Here is a 25,597-nt window from a genome sequence, read left to right as displayed (position 1 = left end):
TTTCCTGTTTAATACCATCTTCGACCTCACTACTACTGTTAGGTGGCCTGTACACAACTCCCACCAGCGTTTTCTGCCCCTTAGTGTTACGCAGCTCTACCCATATTGATTCCACATCTTCCCGGCTTATGTCCTTCCTTTCTATTGCGTTAATCTCTTCTTTAACCAGCAACGCCACGCCACCTCCCCTTCCTTCATGTCTATCCCTCCTGAATATTGAATATCCCTGAACGTTGAGCTCCCGTCCCTGGTCACCCTGGAGCCATGTCTCTGTGATCCCAACTATATCATAATCATTAATAACAATCTGCACTTTCAATTCATCCACCTTATTACGAATGCTCCTTGCATTGACACACAAAGCCTTCAGGCGCTCTTTTACAACTCTCTTAGCCCTTGTACAATTATGTTGAAAAGTGGCCCTTTTTAATGCTTGCCCTAGATTTGTCGGCCTGCCACTTTTACTTTTCTCCTTAGTACTTTTTGCTTCTACCCTCACTTTACACCCCTCTGTCTCTCTGCACTGGTTCCCATCCCCCTGTTGTGAACTAACCTCCTCACGCCTAGCCTCTTTAATTTGATTCCCACCCCCCAACCATTCTAGTTTAAAGTCACCTCAGTAGCCCCCGCTAATCTCCCTGCCAGGATATTGGTCCCCCTAGGATTCAAGTGTAACCCGTCCTTTTTGTACAGGTCACGCCTGCGCCAAAAGAGGTCCCAATGATCCAAAAACTTGAATCCCTGCCCCCTGCTCCAATCCCTCAGCCACGTATTTATCCTCCACCTCATCGCATTCCTACTCTCACTGTCGCGTGGCACAGGCAGCAATCCCGAGATTACTACCTTTGCGGTCCTTTTTCTCAACTCCCTTCCTAGCTCCCTATATTCTCCTTTCAGGACCTCATCCCTTTTCCTACCTATGTCATTGGTACCTATATGTACCACGACCTCTGGCTCCTCACCCTCCCACTTCAGGATATCTTGGACACGATCAGAAATATCCCGGACCCTGGCACCAGGGAGGCAAACTACCATCCGGGTCTCTGGACTGCGTCCACAGAATCGCCTATCTGACCCCCTTACTCTCGAGTCCCCTATCACAACTGCCCTCCTCTTCCTTGCCCTACCCTTCTGAGGTACAGGGCCAGACTCTGTGCCGGAGGCACGGCCGCTGTCGCTTCCCCCGGGTAAGCTGTCCCCCCCAACAGTACTCAAACAGGAGTACCTATTGTCAAGAGGCACAGCCACCGGGGTACTCTCTATTACCTGACTCTTCCCCTTCCCCCTCCTAACCGTGACCCACTTGTCTGCCTCCCGTGGCCCCGGCGTGACCACCTGCCTGCAACTCCTCTCTATCAACCCCTCACTCTCCCTGACCAGACGAAGGTCATCGAGCTGCAGCTCCAGTTCCGTAACGCAGTCCCTTAGGAGCTGCATCTCGATGCACTTGGCGCAGATGTAGACGTCCGGGAGGCTTGGAAACTCCAGGGCCTCCCACATCCGACACCGAGAACAGCAAACTGTCCTCACACTCATACTGCCCCTCTCCTCAAATAACAACAGAAAATGAATGCCAAACCTTCCTTGCCTCGCCCGTTTCCGCCTAAGCCCGTTGAGCCGAAGCCCTTAAGTCTTCACTCTGCTCCCGGCTCACTCCGCCGCCCGCAAACTACGCTGCCCGCTCTATGAGGCTCTGTTCCTTTTAAATCTGCCGCGCTGCGCTGCCCGACGTCACACGCCTGCGCAGTCCCGCCTAATGAAACAGGTTTGTTTAAGGAGCTTAAGATAAAGGAGCCCTTAAGAGATAGTGATCATAATATGATAGAATTCACTGTGCAGTTTGAGAAGGAGAAGCTAAAGTCAGGTGTATCAGTGTTATCGTGCAGTAAAGGGAATTACAGAGGTATGAGAGAAGAGCTGGCCAAAGCTGACTGGAAGAGGACATTAGCAGGGATGATGGCAAAACAGCATTGGCTGGTGTTTAGGGGAAAATTTGGAAGGCTCAGGATAGATACATCCCAAAGATGAAGAAGTATTCTAAAGGGAGAATGAGGCAACTATGGCTGACAGAGGAAGTCGAGGATAGTATACAAGCAAAAGAGAAGCCATATAATAAAGCAAAAATTAGTGGGAAGTTAAAGTATTTGGAATCTTTTAAAAACCAACAGAAGGCACCTAAAGAAGCCATAAAAAATTAAATATAAAGCTAGCCAACAATATAGAAGAGGATTCAAGAAGTTTTTCAGATATATAAAGACTAAAGGAGAGGTGAGAGTGGATATTGAGCCACTGGAAATGACACTGGAGAGGTGGTAAAGGGGGACAAATATGTGGCAAACGAACTTAAATATTTTGCATCAGCTTTCACTAAGGAAATTCGAGAGTGTGAAGAGGCAGAAGAGAGAGAGCAGCTGCAATTACTCAGGAGAAGGTACCTGGGAAGCTGAAAGGTCCCAAGGTAGCTAAGTCACCTGAGTCAGATGAGAGAGGTAGCTGAAGAGATTGTGGATGAATTAGTAATGATCTTTCAAGAATCACTAGATTCTGGAATGGTTCTCGAGGACTGGAAAACTGCATATGTCACTCCACTCTTTAAACAAATTACAGGCCAGTTAGCCTTACTTCAGTGGATGGAAAAATGTTGGAGTCCATTATTAATGATGAGGTTTCAGGGTACATGGAACATAGAAATCTACAGCAGATTACAGGCCCTTTGGCCCACAGTGTTTTACTGACCATGTAACCTACTCTAGAAACTGCCTAGAATTTCCCTACCTCATAGCCCTCTATTTCTCTAAGCTCCATGTACCTATCTAAGAGTCTCTTAAAAGACCCTATTGTATCCACCTCTACCACCGTTGCTGGCAGTGCATTCCACACACCACTACCCTGTGTGGAAAACTTATCCACCCTGTACCTACTTCCAAGCACCTAAAAATTATACACCCTCATGTTAGCCATTTCAAGCCCTGGGAAAAGGCCTCTGGCTATCCACACGATCAATGCCTCTCATCATCTTATACACCTCTATCAGGTCACTAGGTGTACTAGATCTGTACTAGGTGTCTGTGCTGATTTGTTCATTTACAGTCAATTTAAAAAACATGGCGGCGTACACTGATGAATTCCTCCATCGATAACCATAGGAACTAATACACAGTTTTATAGTGCTGTAGTACTATTGATAGTGTTCTAATTTATTCTGTATTCCATTTAAGTATATAATTTGTTACTCAGTTAAACTTTTTTATCATCATCATCATCACCAGGTGCCGTGCCCAGTTTGAGCTTTGACTGCCATGGCCCACACACTCCTGTTTCGGGTCAAGTGGATCAATTCATTGGTATTCATTTCCAATTCTCCGGCTGCTGTCTCCATCATCATTTGTCTTTGTCTTCCTCTTGCTTTCTTCCCTTCAATCTTTCCCATAATTACCATGCATTCTAACTCCTCTTTCCTAATCATATGTCCAATGAAGTTACGTTGCCTTTTCATGATCGCATTCATTATTTCTCTTTTTGTGTTTGCTTTGTTCATGACATCCTCATTAGATATTCATTTCGTCCATGATATTCTTTGCATCCTCCTCAAAAACCACATCTCTGCTGCTATAATTTGTTTCCTCATGTTACTAGATATTGTCCAACATTCTGAGCCATATATAAACTTTTTTATACCCTTTTCAATATTTCCATAAAACTTTGACTAATTAGAGCAGCTGCTGACTTGGACCAAAATGTACTGGTCCTGATGTGTCCCAATTAACCGGAATCCACCATGTTTTAAATTCAAACAGATTTCACTATGCATCTGCTTGAGATAAACACCACTATCAGCATGGTGCTGGCAACAAACGTACTGTTTAACAGCAAAAATTAGTGCACTTTAAAATGAAATCTAATGTCTCTTCAGCTAAACTGTCAAACTCTTTGGAAGTTTCAAAGTATAAGGAAAATATTTCAGCAAATTTGAAATGCCACCTAATTAAAAAAGTTAGCTGATGTCAGAACTTCACTTTAATTTGAACAATTTAATATTTTTTTTCTTTGACGTGAGTAATCCTTCATTAAGCATTCCTTTTAATGGTGTAATAAGGTTTAATTAAATGTACTTTTCCAAGATCGCCTTCTCTATAAAACTCAAATCTCATTTACTCGGACATGTATGAAGCACAGCCAACTGAGGCAACGTTGACATTTCTAGTTCAAAGTGCCCTGAAAATAATCAAAGGAGGATCTTCCATCATTAAAGCAACTGCTGGCTTTGTCACCATTGTAAGAAAACTCACTTCACTTCGCCTTTGACAGATTGGCAGCAATAAAAGGCAAAATCTTTGGTCTTTGTTGATGAATATGAAAACCTTAAATCTTACAAACAAATAACTTTCAGCCCTTGCAGATGTGTCAACATTCAAATCACAGCAGCTAGAACAGAGCCTGAATAAGGAACCCAGATGAGATTTTAACAAGAGGTCGTTCCACATACATCTCCGGAATCCCTCTCTAATCAAATTGCTGCACTCACCAGACCCCTATTATAAACAGATCCACAATTTGACATAACATTTCAAACAGGATCTGAATATGTTCACTTTACAATCAAAGTTCAAGGTAAATTTATTATCAAAGTACATACTGTATATGTCATCATATACAACCCTGATGTTCATTTTCTTGTCGGCATACTCAATAAATCTATAGAATAGTAACCATACCAGAATAAATGAAAGACCACCCAACTAGGGCAAAGACAACTAACTGTACAAAAAAGAATAATAGAGTCATAGAAGATTACAGCACAGAAACATGCCCTTCAGCCCATCTAGTCCACACTGAAACTGCCTACTCCCACCAGTTTGCACCCGGACCATAGCCCTCCATATCCCTACCATCCATGTACAGACCTATCCAAACTTCCCTTCAGTGTTGAAATCGAGCTTGCATGCACCACTTGTGCTGGCAGCTCATTCCACACTCTCACGGCTGTCTGAGTGAAGAAGTTCCCCCTAAAGTTCCCCTTAAATGTTTCACCTTTCACCCTTAACCCATGACCTCTAGTTGTAGTCCCAGCCAATTTTTGTAAATAACTAAAGAATAAATATCGAGAACATGAGATGAAGGGTCCTTGAAAGTGAGTCCATAGGTTGCGGGAACAGTTCAGTGATGGGGCAAGTGAAGTTGAGTGAAGTTATCCCCTCAGGTTCAAGAGCCTGATGAATGAGGAGTAGTAACTGATCTTGAACTTACACTAATGTTTCAAATGTAAACATCTGAAACATCCATTTTAATTTTATTTTATTTAGATATACAGCATGGAACAGGCTGTTTCATCTCAATGAGCCATGCCACCCAGCACCCCACCTATTTAAATCCAGCCTAATCACAGGTTCCTTAAGGTTGTCATAGCAAAAGGAGGTAGTGGGGTTAAGTTCCTTTTAAATGCTTCCAATAGCATGCGCCTCATATAGCCTCTGACAACCAAGTCCAGTTCCTGACCTTCATGTGTGGCTTAGCGACTAAGCCCAGTGGAACCGTTTCTACTGAGAGGAGAAGGGACAAAGGCAGGGTATTGATGCCTTAAACCCAGTCGTTTCAGGCAGAATGGGGCTCGTCAGCCATGGTTGGCAGCACACCTTGGAGAAGGAAAGCTTTGATCTCAAACCTCTGCTGCCTTGCGGCTATACCCACTCATGGGGAAGGCTTCAGGAGTAAACCGAAGGCAGTCCTACGTTGAGTTCAATGCTGATTGGCAACTCATACAACACTGCTGCTACCAAGCTGTATTGGTCTCTGGCTTTCTTTTGGGTTCATCAGATGTGTAGAGAGGGGGAGCTTGCTACATGGGCATCAGCTTCCCCTCTATATTGTACTTGCATATTATGTAGACAGCAACATCCATGGTCGACCTCAGCCATCAGGACAATTTACATTGACCAATTAACCTACTCACTGGTAAGTCTTTGGACTGTGGGAAGGAACTGAGCACCCGGGGGAAACCCACTCGGTCAGGGGGAGAACATACAAACTTCTTACAGAGGATGCCAGAATTGGACTCCAAGCTCAGATGCCCTGAAATGTAATACCCCCATGCCACCATGGTGCCCTACACAGAGGCTGTGCAGTTTGATGACTTAGTTCCAGAAAATTTTATTCAATTAAAATGTAACTAGTCATACAATTCTGAAGTAATTGAATATCATGACCCATGGCATATTTATAAATACTTTCATTTCAAGAATAACTTTTGTTTCAATCACCACTTACAATATATTAACAGTTCTACAGTTTGAGCATAAGACCGTTAAACATAGGAGTGGAATTAGGCCATTTGGCCCATTGAGTCTGTTCCGTTATTCGATCATGGCTGATTTATTATCCCTCTCAAACCCATTCTCCTTGCTTCCTCCCTGTAACCTTTGACACCATTACTAATCAAGAACCTATCAACCTCCACTTTAAATACACTCAATGACTTGGTCTCAATAGATGCCCGTGGCAATGAATTCCACAGATTCACTATCCTCTGGCAGAAGAAATTCTTCCCTCATCTCTGTCTAAGAATGACTATTTATGGCCAAGTTTGGCATTTGTCTTCCCTCAATTACCACTCATCTTTTCACTCTCCTTCCTAGAAAAGAATACACTATAAAAACACTACTTTATAACTTCTGTAATTTATATACAAAACCATTTGCTGGCCTTCTTACACTAATTTCAGTTTAGTTCTGGCGGGCATTATTCCACAGTATAAATCCCAGATGAATTTACTTCTCTCTAGCTCCAAACTGCTGATCAGTCAAAAAGAGACAAAAAAATAATAATTTGGAAGTGCCAGGCTAGAACCTGCTTCACATTGTCTGGGAAGAGTGAGGGAAGCATGGCTCTATACTAACCTGATCTGTAGGGCAGTATAAAACCTTAATACATAGTAGCAGAGTTTCTTCAGACCATAAGACATGGGAGCAGGATTAGGCCATTCAGCCCATCGAGTCTGGTCCACCATTCCATCATGGCTGATTTATTTTCTTTCCCTCTGGCATTTTCCTATTCTCTCCATAATCAAAAGCCTATCAACCTCTGCTTTAAATATACCCAAAGACACGGCCTTCACGGCCGTCTGTAGCAATTGAATTCTGCAGACTCAACCACTCTCTGGCTACAGAAATTCCTCCTCATCTCTGTTCTAGTGGACGTCCCTCTGTTCTGAGGCTGCGTCTTCTGGTTCTAGACTCTCCCACCATAGGAAACATTCTCTCCACATCCACTCCATCTAGCCCTTTCAATATTCGATAGGTTTCAATGAGATCTCCCCTCATTCTTCTAAACTCCAGCGAGTACAGGCCTAGAGCCATTAAATGCTCCTCATATGTTAATCCTGGCAACATTCTCGTAATTCTCCTCTGGACCATCTCCAATGTCAGCACATCTTTTCTTAGATAAGGGGCCCAAGGCTGCTGTCAATACTCCAAGTGCAGTCTGAGCAATGCCTCATAACGACTCATCTTTACATCCTGGCTGTTATAAGAAACGTATGTACAACCTTGCAGCAAAGAGGTTCCAATGGGAATGTTCTCAGGAATGTTATCACAGCTGTAGATAGAATGCAGGAACTCCGGCGTGCAGTCGTTTTCATCAGTGATGTGGATTACCACCTGGAAAAAAGATCAGACAACAGTGGAAATCAGAAACTAAGCAGGATAACATGGAATTTGTTTGACCTGTCTGATTTATTTAATTAGAGATGCAGTGTGGAACAGGCCCTTCCGGGCCAATGAGACGCACCGCCCAGAAACCCACCTACTTAGTTTCTTCATTCATTATGTGTGACATGGGTGATCATGGTCTTTCCATGATCATGATTGTTCTTGGATAATTTTACTACAGAAGTGGTTTGCCATTGCCTTCTTCTGGGCAGTGTCTTTACCAGACACATGATCCCAGCCATTATCAATACTCTTCTGAGATTGTCTCCCTGGTGTCAGTGGTCGCATAAGCAGGACTTGTGATATACACCGGCCTCTCGTACAACCATCCCCCATCTGCTCCCATGACTTCACATGACCCTGATCGGGGGGGGGGGGGCTAAGCAGGTGCTACACCTTGTCCAATGGTGACCCACAGGCTAGCAGAGGGAAGGAGCACCTTACACCTCGTTTGGAAGAGATGTATCTCCACCTATTTAACACTACCCTAACTGCAGGACAGCTGGCGTTCCTCCTACCCTGTTGAGATAGGAACATGCCTGTCCTAATATGCGAAGTCAAGTGAGCCCCAGTGAACTGGGCGTATGAGATCAACAGGGAGATCCAACGGCCAGGAAAGTGATGCTGTAACGTTTTGTAGAGAGCGAAGGGCATGACAAGGCACAGAGAAAGTCACAGTCATCCACTGTAACCAAGGTAGACCCAGTTTGTGACAACTACTCATTCCACTGGAGGTCGAGAGAGTGGAGCTCCCCAGTGCAATGATTTTTCCACTTCAAAAACTTTCCCACACAGGTCTCCTGTCATTGTTGGATACAACGGGCAACAGTTAATCGCAGGACAATTTACCATGACCAATTAACCAACTACCAGTACGTCTTTGGCCTTTGGGAGGAAACACCCGTGGTTTACAAAAACGCCTTACAGGGAGCTCTGGAAATGAACTCCAACCTCCGATGGCCCAAGCTGTATCAGAGTCTCACAAACCACTGCACTGCCTTGGCACCCCTAATGTGGTCAAGAACAGTTTGTTCTGACCAGGAGTCTTTGACCTGAAACATCACTTTTCCCCCATAAAGGGTGTTGAGCGTTCACAGATGTTCTTCTGCACACCACCGTGTCATTATTTGAGTTACTGTCACCTTCCTGTTAGCTTGAATCAGTCTGGCCATTCCCCTCTGACCTCTCTCATTAACAAGGTGCTTTCGCCCACAGAACTGGATGTTATTTTGTTCTCCACCATCCTTTGTAAACTCTAGATACTACTTTGTGTGAAAATCCCAGGTGATCAGTTTCTGAGATACTCAAACTACCCTGTCTGGCACCAACAATCATTCCATGGTCAAAAAGGAGGGAGAGAGAAACCGGGGAATTATAGACCAGTTAGCCTAACGTCGGTGGTGGGGAAACTGCTGGAGTCAGTTATCAAGGATGTGATAACAGCACATTTGGAAAACGGTGAAATGATCGGACAAAGTCAGCATGGATTTGTGAAAGGAAAATCATGTCTGACGAATCTCAGAATTTTTTGAGGATGTAACTAGTATAGTGGATAGGGGAGAACCAGTGGATGTGGTATATTTGGATTTTCAAAAGGCTTTTGACAAGGTCCCACACAGGAGATTAGTGTGCAAACTTAAAGCACACGGTATTGGGGGTAAGGTATTGGTGTGGGTGGAGAATTGGTTAGCAGACAGGAAGCAAAGAGTGGGAATAAACGGGACCTTTTCAGAATGGCAGGCGGTGACTAGTGGGGTACCGCAAGGCTCAGTGCTGGGACCCCAGTTGTTTACAATATATATTAATGACTTGGATGAGGGAATTAAATGCAGCATCTCCAAGTTTGCGGATGACACGAAGCTGGGTGGCAGGGTTAGCAGTGAGGAGGATGCTAAGAGGATGCAGGGTGACTTGGATAGGTTGGGTGAGTGGGCAAATTCATGGCAGATGCAATTTAATGTGGATAAATGTGAAGTTATCCACTTTGGTAGCAAAAATAGGAAAACAGATTATTATCTGAATGGTGGCCGATTAGGAAAAGGGGAGGTGCAACGAGACCTGGGTGTCATTATACACCAGTCATTGAAAGTGGGCATGCAGGTACAGCAGGCGGTGAAAAAGGCGAATGGTATGCTGGCATTTATAGCGAGAGGATTCGAGTACAGGAGCAGGGAGGAACTACTGCAGTTGTACAAGGCCTTGTTGAGACCACACCTGGAGTATTGTGTGCAGTTTTGGTCCCCTAATCTGAGGAAAGACATCTTTGCCATAGAGGGAGTACAAAGAAGGTTCACCAGATTGATTCCTGGGATGGCAGGACTTTCATATGAAGAAAGACTGGATGAACTGGGCTTGTACTCGTTGGAATTTAGAAGATTGAGGGGGGATCTGATTGAAACGTATAAGATCCTAAAGGGATTGGACAAGCTAGATGCAGGAAGATTGTTCCCGATGTTGGGGAAGTCCAGAACGAGGGGTCACAGTCTGAGGATAGAGGGGAAGCCTTTTAGGACCGAGATTAGGAAAAACTTCTTCACACAGAGAGTGGTGAATCTGTGGAATTCTCTGCCACAGGAAACAGTTGAGGCCAGTTCATTGGCTATATTTAAGAGGGAGTTAGATATGGCCCTTGTGGCTACGGGGGTCAGGGGGTATGGAGGGAAGGCTGGGGCGGGGTTCTGAGTTGGATGATCAGCCATGATCATACTAAATGGCGGTGCAGGCTCGAAGGGCCGAATGGCCTACTCCTGCACCTATTTTCTATGTTTCTATGTTTCTAAGATCACTTACAGAGTAGATTACATTTTTCCCCATTCTGATATCTGGTCTGAACAAATTTTTGTGCACCACATTTCCTGAGGAAACATTGGAATACGGGAGAGAGAGTTTAAAAAGGCGGGAGAGAGAGTTTAAAAAGGCAGTTCGCACATTTTTCATGCCACAGTTCCCATGGAGACAGTGCATTGCATAGAAGGAGAGAGAGTTCAAAAGAGCAAATGGGGGCAGTTGGCAATTTTAGTGTACCCAGTTCCCAAGGAGACATTTGATTGTTGATAATTAGGCACTTGGCAAGGTCCAATAAAACGAAACAAGAGAAAATCTGCAGATGCTGGAAATCCAAGCAACACACACAAGATGCTGGAGGAACTCAGCAGGCCAGGCAGCATCTATGGAAAAGAGTAAACAGTCGACACCTTGGCCTGAAACAATATCTGTTTACTCTTTTCCATAGATGCTGTCTGGCCTGCTGAGTTCCTCCAGCATTTTGTGTGTGTTGCTCTGATAAAAAGAAGTTAGATTTAAGCAGAGCAGCTATTGTGAGAGTGGGCCAATGTTAAAGTGGGGATTAGAGAATTTGGCTCATCAAGGCTTTGCTGAAGAGTGATGGAGGCTGTAGATAATTTTTTTTGTTGCTTGTTTTTTCTTTCTTTCTTATTGCATGTTTAGAGCAGTGAGAGTGCCAGGCTGTATAGTGGAAAGCTCCTCTTGCAGATGTGGGAAGGCAGGGAGACCTCTCGAGTCCCTGAAGACTACACCTGTAAGAAGCACATCCAGCCGTAGCTTCTAACGCTCCGCGTTAAGGAAATTGAGCACTGATGAACTCTGGCATTCTGAGGCATTCAAGTCCGGTGACCCAGGTCCGTACCAGAAAACCAGGTATGACTTGTGGAGGGCTATTTCAATGGCGGAGAGACAATTTCGAACGAGGTTGGAGGCAACATCGGATGTACAACAACTCTGGCAGGGTTTGCAAGACATTTCTTCCTACAAAGCAAAACTCAATAGCATGAATGGCAGTGATGTTTCACTACCAGATGAACTCAACGCCTTCTATGCCCACTTTGAAAAGGAGAATATAACTACAGCTGTGAAGATCCCTGCTGCACCCAGTGATCTCTGTCTCAGAGGCTGATGTTAGTCTGTCTTTAAAGAGAGTGAACCCTCGCAAGGCGGAAGGCTCTGATGGAGTACCTGGTCAGGCTCTGAAAACCTGTGCCAACCAACTGGCGGGCGTGTTCAAGGACATTTTCAACCTCTCACTGCTATGGGCGGAAATTCCCACTTGCTTCAAAAAGGCAACAATTATACCAGTGCCTAAGAAGAATAATGTGGGCTGCCTTAATGACTATCCCCCAGTAGCATTCACATCGACAGTGATGAAATGCTTTGAGAGAGTGGTCAAGACTAGACTGAACTCCTGCCTCAGCAAGGACCTGGACCCATTGCAATTTGCCTATCGCCACAATAGGTCAATGGCAGATGCAATCTCAATGGCTCTTTACCCCAGCCTGAGACCATCTGGACAATACAAACACCTATGTCAGGATGCTGCTCATCGACTATAGCTCAGCATTCAACATCATCATTCCCACAATCCTGATTGATATGTTACAGAACCTGAGCCTCTGTACCTCCCTCTGCAATTGGTTCCTCAGCTTCCTAACCGGAAGGCCACAATCTGTGCGGATTGGTGATAACATCTCCTCCTCACTGACGATCAACACTGGTGCAGCTCAGGGGTGTGTGCTTAGCCCACTGTTCTATACCTAAGACTGTGTGGCTAGGAATAACTCAAATACTATCTATAAATTTGCTGATGATACCGCCATTGTTGGTAGAATTTCAGATGGTGATGAGAGGGCGTACAGGAGTGAGATATGCCAACTAGTGGAGTGGTGTCACAGCAACAACCTGGCAGTCAACGTCAGTAAGATGAAAGAGCTAATTGTGGACTTCAGGAAGGGTAAGATGAAGGAACATATACGAATCCTCATAGAGGGATCAGAAGTGGAGAGAGTGAGCAGTTTCAAGTTCCTGAGTGTCAAGATCTCTGAGGACCTAACCTGGTTCCAACATGTCGATGTAGTTATAAAGAAGGCAAGACAGTGACTATACTTCATTAGGGGTTTGAAGAGATTTGGCATGTCAGCAGAAACACTCAAAAACTTCTAGATGCACCATAGAGAGCATTCAGATAGGTTGCATCACTGTCTGGTATGGAGGGGCACAGGACTGAAAGAAGCTGCAGAGGGTTGTAAATTTAGTCGGCTCCATCTTTGGTGCTAACCTACAAAGTACCCAGGACATCTTCAAGGAGCGGTGTCTCAGAAAGGCAGCGTCCATTATTAAGGACCTCCAGCACCCAGGGCATGCCCTTTTCTCATTGTTACCATGGGTAGGGGGTACAGAAGTTTGAAGGCACACACTCAGCGATTCAGGAACAGCTTCTTCCCCTCTGCCATCCGATTCCTAAATGGACATTGAACCCGTGAACACTACCTCACTTTTTAATATATATTATTTCTGTTTTGCACGATTTTTAATCTATTCAATAAACATATACAGTAATTTATCTATTTATTATTATTCTTTTCTTCTTCTTCTATATTATGTATTGCATTGAACTGCTGCTGCTAGGTTAACAAATTTCACAACACTTGCCGGTGATAATAAACCCGATTCTGATTCTGGTTCATTGAGGAGGCTGAAGGGGTTGATGGACAACTCATACAGGGATGTAGTTACTCTCAGAGTGCAGGACGTAGGTGACTGGGTGATCGTCAGGAGGAGGAAAGTCGAGCAGCAGCAACTGCAGAATACCCCCGTGGCTGCTCCCCTCAACAACAGGTATACCTCTCGGGATACTGTTGGCGGGGAGGTGGGAATGACCCGCCACAGGAAAGCCACAGCGGTCAGGTCTCTGACACTGAGTCTGGCTCTGTGGCTCAGGAGGGAAAGGGGAAGAAGAGGCATGCTGTAGTGACAGGGGATTTGTTGGTTAGCAGAACAGAAAGGAGGATATGTGTTTGAAAACGCGATTCCCACACACAAAAGTTGCTGATGAACGCAGCATCTCTAGGAAGAGGTACAGTCGACGTTTCGGGCCGAAACCCTTCGTCAGGACTAACTGAAAGAAGAGCTTGTAAGAAGGTATATTGATTCCCGAGTGCCAGTGTCAGGGACATCTCAAATCGAGTCCACAGCATTCTTAAGTGGGAGGGTGAACAGCCAGAGGTCATGGTCCATGTAGGTACCAATGACATGGGTAGGACAAGTGACGAGGTTCTACATAGGGAGTTTAGAGAGTTAGGTGCTAAGTTAAAGGGCAGGAGCTCCAGGGTTGTGATCGCAGGATTGCTGCCTGTGCCACGTGCTAGTGAGGTCAGAACTAGGAAGATTATACAGTCTTCAGATTTCTGGATCATTGGGCTCTCTTCCAGGGAGGGTGGGGACTGTACAGAGGGGAGGGTTTGTACCTGAACTGGATGGAGACTAATATCCTGGTGGGAAGGTTTGTTAATTCTGCACAGGGTGGTTTAAACTAGAGTTGCAGGTGGATGGGACCCAGAGTACCAGAACAGATAGTGGAGAGATTGTAGAAATAAATGCTGTTAAGCCTACATACTAAGCCAGGAATCAAAAGGTCGGGCATGGTGGGACTAATGTTATATTTCAATGCAAGAAGCAACGTAAAAAAGGCAGATGAGCTCAGGGCATGGAATTATGATATTGTAGCCATTAGTGAAACCTAGTTGTAGGAGGGGCAGGACTCGCAGCTCAATATTCCAGAGTTCTGTTTTAAATGGGATAGAGCGGCAGGTTTTAAAGGAGGAGGGGTGGCATTACTAGCCAGGGAAAATGTCATGGTAGTGGTCAGCCATGACAGTCTGGAGAACTCTTCTAATGAGGCTTTATGGGTAGAACAGAGGAATACATATAAGATGATGAGAGGTGTGTAAGATGACGTGAGGCATTGATCATGTGGATAGCCAGAGGCTTTTTCCCAGGGCTGGAATGGCTAATACGAGAGGCCATAGTTTTAAGGCGCTTGGAAATAGGTACTGAGGGGATGTCAGGGGTAAATTTTTCACACAGTGGTGGATGCATGGAATGTACTGCCGGCAGCAGCAGTGGAAGTGGATACAATATGGTCTTTTAACAGCTTCTTAGAAAGGTACATGGAGTTTAGAAGATAGAGGGCTATGTACAAGGGAAATTCTAGGCAGTCTCTAGAGTAGGTTATATGGTCAGCACAACATTGTGGGTCAAAGGGCCTGTAATGTACTGTAGATTTTTATGTTCTAATATGAAAGGTATTGGGATACCTTTATTACTGGGATTACATGACATTCCTACATTACAGAATCCCATATTATTGGGATTGCATTACAGAGTACACAACAGTCCATTGGATTTAGAGGAACAAGTTTGTAAAGAGATCACAGACTGTTGCAAGAAACATAAAGCTGTGCTAGCAGGTGATTTTAACTTTCTACATATTGACTGGGACTCCTATACTGTAAAAGAGCTGGCATGGAAAAATGTTTTTCAAATGTGTTCAGGGAACTTTCCTTCATCGGTACCTAGAAGTCCCAATGACAGAGTGTGTGATACCTGATCTGCTATCAGGTAATGTGACAGGGCAGGTGACAGAATTTTGTGTAGGGGAACACTTTGCATCTAGTGATCACAATGCCATTAGTTTCAAAGTAATTATGGAAAAAGATAGGTCTGGTCCTCGGGTAGAGATTCTAAACTGGAGAAAGGTCAATATTGATGGTATCGGAAAGATCTGGAAAGTTTAGATTGGGACAGGATGTTTTCTGGTAAAGGTGTACTTGGTAAGTAGGAGGCCAACAAAAGTGAAATGTTGAGAGTACAAAGCTTGTATGTGCCTGCCACAATAAAAGGTAGGGATAACAAGTGAAGGGGACATTGGTTTTCGAGAGATATTGAGGTCCTGGTTACGTAAAAGAAGGAGGAGCATGGCAGGTGTTGGCAGGTAGGAACAAATGAGGAGCTTGTGGAATATAAAAAATGCAAGGGAACACTTAAGAAAGAAATCAGGAGGGCCTTTGACAAAGTGCCACACATGAGGCTTCTTACCAAGTTAAGAGCCCATGGTATTACAGTAAAGTTACTAACATGGTTAGAGCATTGGATGATTGGTAGGAGGCAGTGAGCGGGAATAAAAGGATCCTTTTCTAGTTGGCTGCCAGTGACTAGTGATGTTCTGCAGCGGTCGTTGTTGGCACCGCTTCTTTTTATGCTGTATATAAATGATTTAGATGATGGAATAGATGACTTTGTTGCCAAGTTTGCAGATGATACGAAGATTGGTGGAGGGACAGCTAGTGCTGAGGAAACAGGTAGGATGCAGAAGGACTTCGACAGATTAGGAGAATGGGCAAGAAAGTAGCAAATGAAATACAATGTTGGAAAATGCATGGTCATGCGCTTTGGTAGTAGAATTAAATGTGTGGACTGTTTTCTAAATGGGGAGAAAATCCAGGAATCTGAGATGCAGAGGGACTTGGGAGTCCTTGTGCAGAACACCCTGAAGGTTAACTTGCAGGTTGAGTCAGTGGTGAGGAAGGCAAATGCCATGTTAGCATTCATTTCAAGAGGTCTTCTTTAGCCAAAGGGTGGTGAATTTGTGGAATTTGTTGCCACATGCAGCTGTGGAGGCCAGGTCGTTGGGTATACTTAAGGCAGAGATAGATAGGTTCTTGAATGGACATGGCATCAAAGGTTATGGGGAGAAGGCCGGGAACTGGGGTTGAGGAGGAGATTAAAACAAAGGATCAGCCATGATTGAATGGTGGAGCAGCCTCAATGGGCCAGATGGCCTAATTCTGCTCCTATGTCTTATGGTCTTATGATTAAGGATAGTCAGCATGGCTTTGTGTGTGGCAGACCTTATAACCAGTCTTATAGAGACCTTATTTTCGAGAAAGTTACCAGTAAAGTTGAGAAAGTGAGGCAGTCCGTATTGTCTACATGGACTTTAGCAAGGCCTTTGACGAGGTCACGCATGTGAAGTCGGTCAAGTAGTTCATCACCTGGCACCAAGGCCATGCTCTTTTCTTGCTGTTGCCATCAGGTAGAAGGTACAAGTGCCTCAGGACTTACACCACCAGGTTTAAGAACAGTTATTATCCCTTAATCATCAGGCTCTTGAACAAAAGGGGATAACTACACTCACTTACCCATGCATTGACATGTTCCTACAATCAATGATCTCACTTTAAGAATTCTTTATCTCATTATCTCAATTCCTCATTATTTATTGCTATTTATTTATATTTGCATTTACACAGTTAGTTGTCTTCTGCACCATATTTTATTTTTCATTGACTCTGTTACGGTTACTGTTCCATAGATTTGCTGAGTATGCCCACAGGACAATGAATCTCAGAGTTGTATATGGCAACATAAATGTACTTTAATAGTAAACTTTACTTTGAACTTTCAATGAGCAGGGGTACAGATGTCCCTGATAAAGTGGCCACTGAGTGTATTTCTCCTGAACTCAAAACGCTACACTCTGTAATTACTGTGAATGCCCACAAGGAAATGAATCACAGCGTAGTAGAAGGTGACATATTTGTACTTTGATAACAAATTTCCTTTGAACTTTGAGATACGACGTGATTACGCCCAGAATTCTTTTTCTCATGCTTGTTCACTTACTTAGATATCTCACAGTTACTTTCCCTAAGCAGGAAGGCTGACCAACACCTCCACCCACGACTTTATTATTTCCTGTCAGTCACCTTATGTACAACCTAGCCATACATTATAAACATACAATCAATCTATTTATAGAATCTTTCTTATGTATTTATATTTATTGTGTTTTATTATTATTTTTTCTCAGCTCAGGTTGGTAACCACACTCATTTCTCAGTTGCTAGGAACTTACAGACTATTCTAGTGGTGTTTAGTATTGTGGCTTTATGGAGATTTATATAAATATTGCTGTATACCCCTAATTGTTTAATGCCATTGTGTAGTGCCTTTGGGATGACATCAGTTGTAGATATCACTATCGGGACAATGTATACCCTCTTCATGTTCCATAGTCTTTCAATTTCCTCTTTTAATTCAGCATATTTCTGGTGTTTTTCACTTATTGAATTCTGTAAGTTATGTGTGTTTGGAATGATTCTATCTATTAAATAAGTTGTTCTTGCTTGTTTATTCTGTATTATTATATCCAGACAGTTATTATGGATTGCCCTATCTGTAATAACAGATTGGTCGTAATATAATTTGTGATATTCTGACTCTGAAGCTTGATCAGGCTTGTATTTATAGTAAGGTATGATTTCTTTTAAGAGTTTGTATTTTAAAGCAAGATGTTGGTGAATGACGTTTGCCACTTGATTGTGTCTGTGTAAGAGTGCGTTAAACTGCTACAGGATCCTGTAATGTGTTGGATTGTTTTTGGTTTCTCTTGGCATTGTCTATATTTATCTCTTGAACTTGCTGGACTTCTATTATGCATTTTTGATTTTTTTTGTGTTATTGCTACAAGGAACCTTTGTGCTTCTGGGAAGAGGTCTCCAACTCTGAGTCAGGCGTTTGACGCTTCCTTGTTGACATCTAGTCTGCTCAGATCATGGGGATGTCTTCCATGGAGGTCGTGCTCTTCCATTGGTTAATGTTTTCTTCAATAATGATAATGTCTTCATTTTCCTGAGTCGTAGTCACATTTAAGTTCAGTGGTGTATTTACTTCTTATCAGAAATGCACACGCTTGCGTGGAGTGCAGATTCCTGTTTTCATTGTTGAAAGTCTATCCTTAGAAGATTTATCTAACTGTTGTGTAGATTTTTAATGTCTCTTATTCCTTTTCCCACTTCTGTCCTAGGTAGTGTTAATCTAAGTGCATTTGAATCTATGTAATATTTTCTGAAATTTGTCATTATTATCATTATTATTATTATATTTTTTAACTTTTGTAGGATTTTTTTTGTGCCGTATCAGATCTGGAGAAACAATTATTTCATTTTCCTTACACTTGTGTACAGGAATTGCATTAAACTGTCTAGCATCTTGAATCTTGACTAAAAAAAATTCCTTAACCAAATTCAATCAAGCAAAAGAAAAATAATTGCCCAGACCATATGACAAATAATTTCATTAAAATCAGCTCAGAAAGTGTCAGCACTTGGTCCAAGCAGGAGTATTACACGACAGGATTACTGGCATTTTCATGTGTGGATTCACAGATGGTGCCCATATTGGAAGAGAGCAAGTCTATTAATCAGGAGCGCAACAGCTTGAGAGTGGGCTTAAGGCGGCTCCAGGGCGTTTCCTCAAAGAAAGTCTTGTCAGAAAATCTGTGCCTTTGTTGTTTACCCAATCTGCATCACCCTCTGCAAAAATGGCTTTAATTTGGCTGTCGATTTCTAACATACTATTGATCTCAAACAATCTCACTTTATATGACTTCCTCATTTAAGATGGAAAGACAGAATACTGCATTTCTGTACACTTCCTGTTAAAGCAAAAGAAAGGCTTTAGAATTTGCTCTGAACTATTCAGAATCAGAATCAGGTTTTAAACTTCGTGGTTGGCATGGTAGCATTGTGGTGAGCAAAATGCTTTAACAGCCACCTGGGTTCATTTCTCACTGCTGCCTGTATTCTGAAGTTAGGTTATATAGCAAAATATTAACTTCAGCAACTAACTTCAGACCTGATCATGGACTAGAGATTAAATTTAAAATGCAGCTCTGGACAATAGGTTCCTAGAGCCGTTAACTGAAAAACCAGACAACGCGGATTAACATTGGCTTTGGTTGTCTGGTGTGTGGGTGTGAAGAAGGTGGTGTGAAAGTTATATGTAATTTAAAGGAAGCATTGTATATACATTGCAAATATAGAATTTCCTTTTGATCTTTAGCATATACAATGACATGTAATGTTGGGTGGAGCAGGCCTCTTCCTCTGAAGGGGCCTCAGTATGATGCCTGTGTCTCATTTTGTTGAATAAAAGACTATTTCATGTCTGTCAGCTGTGTCTCTCCAGTGATTTTGTTCACATTACACCAGCCTGTAAGGAGTTGTATGTCTCTCCCCGTCACTGTGTGGGTTTCCTCTGGGAGCTCCGGTTTCCTCCCCCATTTCAGACATACCGGTCGGTAGAATTGTCCTGTGATTAGGCGAGGGTTAAACCAGGGGTTGATGGGTGGTGTGGTGTTTAATTGTCTGGAAGGGCCTACTTCCAGCTGTATCTCAATAAAATAAAATAAAAAATAACATCACAGACATACAATATGTTGTGAAATTTGTTTTGTACCAGCAGTACAGTTCAATACTGGGCCCAATGAAAGGTTTTGGCTCAGAAAGTCAACTTTTTTTCTCTCCTTGGTTGCTGCCTGACCTGCTGAATTCCTCCAGCATTTTGTATGTGTTACTCTGGATTTCCAGCATCTGCAGAAACTCTGTGTTAACTCATGCAAAAGTGGAATAACAAGGTAGTGTTCATAAATTCATGGGCCGTTCAGAAATCCAATGCTGGGGAGATGCTGCTCCTAAAACATTGAGTGTGTGTCTTCAGTCTCCTGAGTCTCCTCTTTGATGGCAACAATGAGGAGAGGGCAAGTCCTGGGTGATGAGCATCCTGAATAGTGGATGCTGCCTTTTTGAGGCATTGTCTTTTGAAGGTGTCCTCGACTGAGGCTTTGGGATCATTGGTTTAAAATATCTGCTCTTCATTTGTTCTTGCTGCCACAACAGTACTATCGGGAGTGGGTCATCGCCACAACAGTACTGTCGGGAGTGGGTCATCGCCACAACAGTACTGTCGGGAGTGGGTCATCACCACAACAGTACTGTCGGGAGTGGGTCATCACCACAACAGTACTATCGGGAGTGGGTCATCGCCACAACAGTACTGTCGGGAGTGGGTCATCGCCACAACAGTACTGTCGGGAGTGGGTCATCGCCACAACAGTACTGTCGGGAGTGGGTCATCACCACAGCCCTTCCCATATTGAGGCAGAACATTCTCATCAGAAAGGTTAAAGGGATGCATTGGTTAATTACAGGACATGCAAACTTTGACCCTTGACAACGGAGAGATGCACGAAATGCAGTAGTCAGAAACTAAGTGTGGGTCAGGTGATGTTGCGCCTGACCCATGAGACCATATGACCATAGAATATGGGAACAGAATTAGGCCATTCAGCCCATCAAGTCTGCTCTACCATTTGATCATGGATGATTTATTATCCCTCTGAATCCCATTCTCCTGCCTTCTACCTGTAATCTTTGATCCCCTGACTAATCAAGACTCGATCAATTTTCACTTTAAATATACACAATGACTTGGCCTCCACAACTGTCTGTGGCAATAAATTCCACAGATTCACCACCCTCTGGCTAAAAGGAATTCTCCTTCATCTCTGTTCCAATTGGGTGTCCCTTTATTCTGAAGATGTGCCCTCTGGTCCCAGACTCTCCCACACGATAGGAAACATCCTCTCTACATTCACTCTATCTAGCCCTTTCAATATTTGATTAGTTTCAATATTTGATAAGGTTAACACACCATATGCCTTCTTAACCATCTTCTCAACTTGTGTGGCATCTTTGAGGGATCTATGGACATAGGACCCCACAATCCCTCTGTTCCTCCACACTGCTAAGAGTCCTGCCATTAACTCTGTATTCTGCCTTCCAATTCAACTTTCCAAAGTGAATCACTTCACGTCTTCTGGTTTGAAATGCATCTGCCAATTCTCAGCCCAGCACTACATCCTGTAGCCTTCTACACTATTCACAGTTCCACCAACTTCCTGATGATGGATGCTGCTTTCCTGTCATCTGCAAACTTATTAGCCCACCCTTCCACTTCCTCATCCAAGCCCTCCAAGTATGGTGTTTCTATATTACTTCCTTAGAAGTTTGCACAGATTCAGCACGACATCTAAAACTTTGACAAACTTCTACAGATGTGTGGTGGAGAGTGTATTGACTGGCTACATCACAGCCTGGTATGGAAACACCGATGCCCTTGAATGGAAAATCCTACAAAAAGTAGAAGATATGGGTAAAGCCCACCCCTACATTTACACAGAGCGTTATCGCGGGAAACCAGCATCCATCATCAAGAACTCCTACCATCCAGACCATGCTCTCTACTCACTGCTGCCATCAGGAAGAAGGTACACGGGCTTTGGGACTCACACCACCAGGTTCAGGAACAGTTATCAGGCTCTTGAACCAGAGGGGTTAACTTCACTCAACTTGACTTGCCCCATCACTGAACTGTTCCCACAACCTATAGACTCACTTTAAAGGACTCAGGTTCTCGATACTTATTGCTTATTTATTTATTATTATTATTTATTTTACTCTGTCTTTCTGTATTTGCTCAGTTTGTTGTCTTTTGCAGATAGGTTGAACATCCTCATACCTCAGTGACACTGGTGAGACCTGTCTCAGCTTCCTGCACCCGGACCAGCAGATGGTAGAGGTGAGGTTCACTTTCATAGTCAATGCTGTGTATCAGACTCAACTCCCCGTTCTCCTCGTTGATACTGAAGAGATTGTTGGGACTGATCAGCAGAGAATAGGATAAAGGCTTTCTCTGGAATGAAATGGCTTCCACGACGATAATTCTAACAAAAGAAAGAATAATTTTTTTATGGAAATGTAATACTACTTGTGGATAACATAGTTTCTTATTCACCATGAAGTACAAACGTAAAATATCCACTAATCAATGAGTACCTTGCAAATTCTAAAATTCAGCTTTCCTATCTATCTTAATATCTGTATTGCATTTAGTCATTGAGACATAGAACACTACAGCACAGAAACAGGCCCTTTGCCCATCTAGTCCATACCAAACCGTTTAAACTGCCAACTCCCATTGACCTACACAGGGACCTGAGCCCTCCATACCGCTCACATCCATGTACGATAAGACCATAAAACATAGTGTAACGCCCTGGGAAGGGTTTCACTTTTGGGGTTATGACTAGAGATAATGGGGGCTTTGGAATGTGCGTGGTCCAATGAGAGGAGGCTTTTTCCTTTCTTGTGTGCCCGAGAATGAGGTATTTGTGGCCTTTTGTTTGGCAGAAGATGGAGAATGAAGATGTCAGAATGGAGAGGTCATAGACTGCAGGACTAAGTGGACTTAGAATGGGATCAGGAGTCGACGATGCCCAGGGGAAATCGATGGAGGATTAATGGAAGGGAAACCATGAGCTCCAATGTGCACATTAGACTCTTTCATTAAAATGGGCCCTTTTCCTTTTGTATTCTTTACTAACCCTCTAGTCAAATTAAGAATTATAAAGCTAAATCGTTTAATTACATGTGTACTGTTTGTTATTTTATGGTACTGATTTGTAACAGGGAACACATCACAAAGCATCCACCCAAACAGGAGGTTTTGCACCTCAGATTTCACATGTTTGGCAGGGCCAGTGACTGTCTTCCCTAAACTAACGCCGCCAGCCAAACCTGAGGGTTACAATAGGAGCAGAATTACACCATTCAGCCCATTGAGTCTGCTCCGCCATTCCATCGTGGCTGATCCCGGATCCCACTCAACTCCATACACTTACCTGCTTGCCATATCCTTTGATGCCCCAACAGATCAGGAAACGACCAACTTCCGCCTTAACTATACACATGGATTGGCCTCCAGCACAGTATGTGGCAGAGCATTCCACAGATTCACTACTCTCTGGCTAAAAGAAATACTCCCTACCGCTGTTCTAAAGGGTCACCCCTCACTGTAGGAAACATCCACCCTATCTAGTCCTTTTAACATTCAATAAGTTTCAATGAGATTCCCCCGCATTCTTCTATATTCTAGTGAGTACAGGCCCAAAGCTGCCAAATGCTCCTCATATATTAACCCCTTCATTGCTGGCATCATCCTCGTGAACTTCCTCTGGACTCTCTCCAATGACAACAAATCCTTTCTGGGATATGGGGCCCAAAACTGTTGACAATACTCCAAGTGCGGCCTGACTAGTGTGTTATAAAGGCTCAGCATTATCTCATTACTTTTATATGACTGGAAAATTGCAAATGTTACTCTGCTATTCAAGAAGGGTGGGAGGCAGCAGAAAGGAAACTATAGACCTGTTAACCTGACATCAGTGGTTGGGAAGTTGTTGGAATCGATTGTTAGGGATGAGATTACAGAGAACTTGAAGGCACATGACAAGATAGGCCAAAGCCAGCATGGTTTCCTGGAAGGAAAATCCTGCCTGACTAACCTACTGCAATTTTTTGAGGAAATTACAAGCAGGGTAGACAAAAGAGATGCAGTAGACGTAGTGTACTTGGATTTTCAGAAGGCCTTTGATAAGGTGCTGCACATGAGGCTGCTTAGCAAGATAAGAGCCCATGGAATTACAGGGAAGTTCCTAGCATTGGTGGAGCATTGACTGATCAGCAGAAAACAGAGAGTGGGAATAAAGGGATCCTATTCTGGCTGGTTGCCGGTTAGCACTGGAGTTCCACATGGGTCAGTGTTGGGACCACAGCTTCTTACGATGTATGTCAATGATTTGGACTATGGGATTAATGGATTTGTGGCTAAATTTGCCGATGATACAAAGATAGATGGAGGAGCGGGTAGTGTTGAGGAAGCAGAGAGCCTGCAGAGAGACTTAGATAGTTTGGGGGAATGGCAAAGAAGTGGCAAATGAAATACAATGTTGGAAAATGTATGGTCATGCACTTTGATGGAAGAAATAAACGGGCAGACTATTATTTAGATGGGGAGAGAATTCAAAATGCAGAGATGCAAAGGGACTTGGGAGTCCTTGTGCAGAATACCCTAAAGGTTAACCTCCAGGTTGAGTCAGTGGTGCAGAAGGCGAATGCAATGTTGACATTCATTTCTAGAGGTATAGAATATAAGAGCAGGGATGTGATGTTGAGGCTCTATAACGCACTCGTGAGATCACACTTGGAGTATTGTGTGCAGTTTTGGGCTCCTTATTTTAGAAAGGATATACTGATATTGGAGAGAGCTCAGAGAAGATTCACGAGAATGATTGCAGTAATGAAAAGGTTACAGTATGAGGAATGTCTGGCAGCTCTTGGGCTATATTCCTTGGAGTTCAGGCGAATGAGGGGGGGATCTCATAGAAACATTCTGAATGTTAAAAGGCCTGAACAGATTAGATATAGCAAAGTTATTCCCTATGGTAGGCGAGTCTAGGACAAGAGGGTATGACTTCAGGATTGAAGGACGTCCATTTAGAACAGAGATGCAGAGAAATGACTTTAGTCAGAGGGTGGTAAATCTATGGAATTTGTTACCACAAGCAGCTGTGGAGGCCAAGTCATTAGGTGTACTTAAGGCAGAGATAGATAGGTTCTTGATTATCCAGGGCATCAAAGGGTATGGGGAGAAGGCAGGGTAGTGGGGATGACTGGAAAAATTAGATCAGCCCATGATTGAATGGTGGAGCAGACTCGATGGGCTGAATGGCCTACTTCCGCTCCTATATTTTATGGTCTAATGGTCTTATATTCTATTCCCTTTGAAATAAATGCCAACATTGCATTTGCCTTCTTTACCACAGACTTAACCTGTAAATTAACCTTCTGGGAGTCTTGTACGAGGACTCTTAAGTCCCTCTGCACCTCTGATGTTTGAACCTTCTTCCCATTTAGATAATAGTCTGCACTATTGTTCCTTTTACCAAAGTGCATTAACATACATTTCCCAGCACTGTATTCCATCTGCCACTCTTTTGCCCATTCTTCGAATTTGACTAAGTCCTGATGCAATCACATTGCTTCCTCAGCATTAACTACCCCTCCACCTATCTTCGTGTCATCCACAAATTTTGCCACAAAGCCATCAATTCCATTATCTACAAAAACAACAGGAATTCTGCAGATGCTGGAAATTCAAGCAACACGCATCAAAGTTGCTGGTGAACGCAGCAGGCCAAGCAGCATCTATAGGAAGAGGCGCAGTCGACGTTTCAGGCCGAGACCCTTCGTCAGGACTAACTGAAGGAAGAGTGAGTAAGGGATTTGAAAGCTGGAGGGGGAGGGGGAGATGCAAAATGATAGGAGAAGACAGGAGGGGGAGGGATAGAGCCGAGAGCTGGA

At 43.5% G+C, this 25,597-nt stretch overlaps 1 protein-coding gene across 1 annotated transcript in view; it reads right to left on the bottom strand.

Moving 5' to 3' along the window:
• The window catches only part of si:dkey-22o22.2 (neural-cadherin), a 304,012-nt gene that overhangs the window by 101,809 nt on the left and 176,606 nt on the right, over positions 1-25,597 (bottom strand). The window contains exons 4-5 of the mRNA XM_063054940.1: positions 21,915-22,119; positions 7,541-7,652 (exon numbers count right to left, since the gene is read on the bottom strand). Of these exons, the coding sequence (XP_062911010.1) occupies positions 7,541-7,652; positions 21,915-22,119 (317 nt within the window). The remainder of the gene's footprint in view (positions 1-7,540; positions 7,653-21,914; positions 22,120-25,597) is intronic.

The sequence above is a fragment of the Mobula hypostoma genome, chromosome 1, assembly GCF_963921235.1.
Source record: "Mobula hypostoma chromosome 1, sMobHyp1.1, whole genome shotgun sequence".
Classification (NCBI taxonomy): Eukaryota; Metazoa; Chordata; class Chondrichthyes; order Myliobatiformes; family Myliobatidae; genus Mobula; species Mobula hypostoma.
This window is presented reverse-complemented; position numbering and strand designations above follow the sequence as displayed.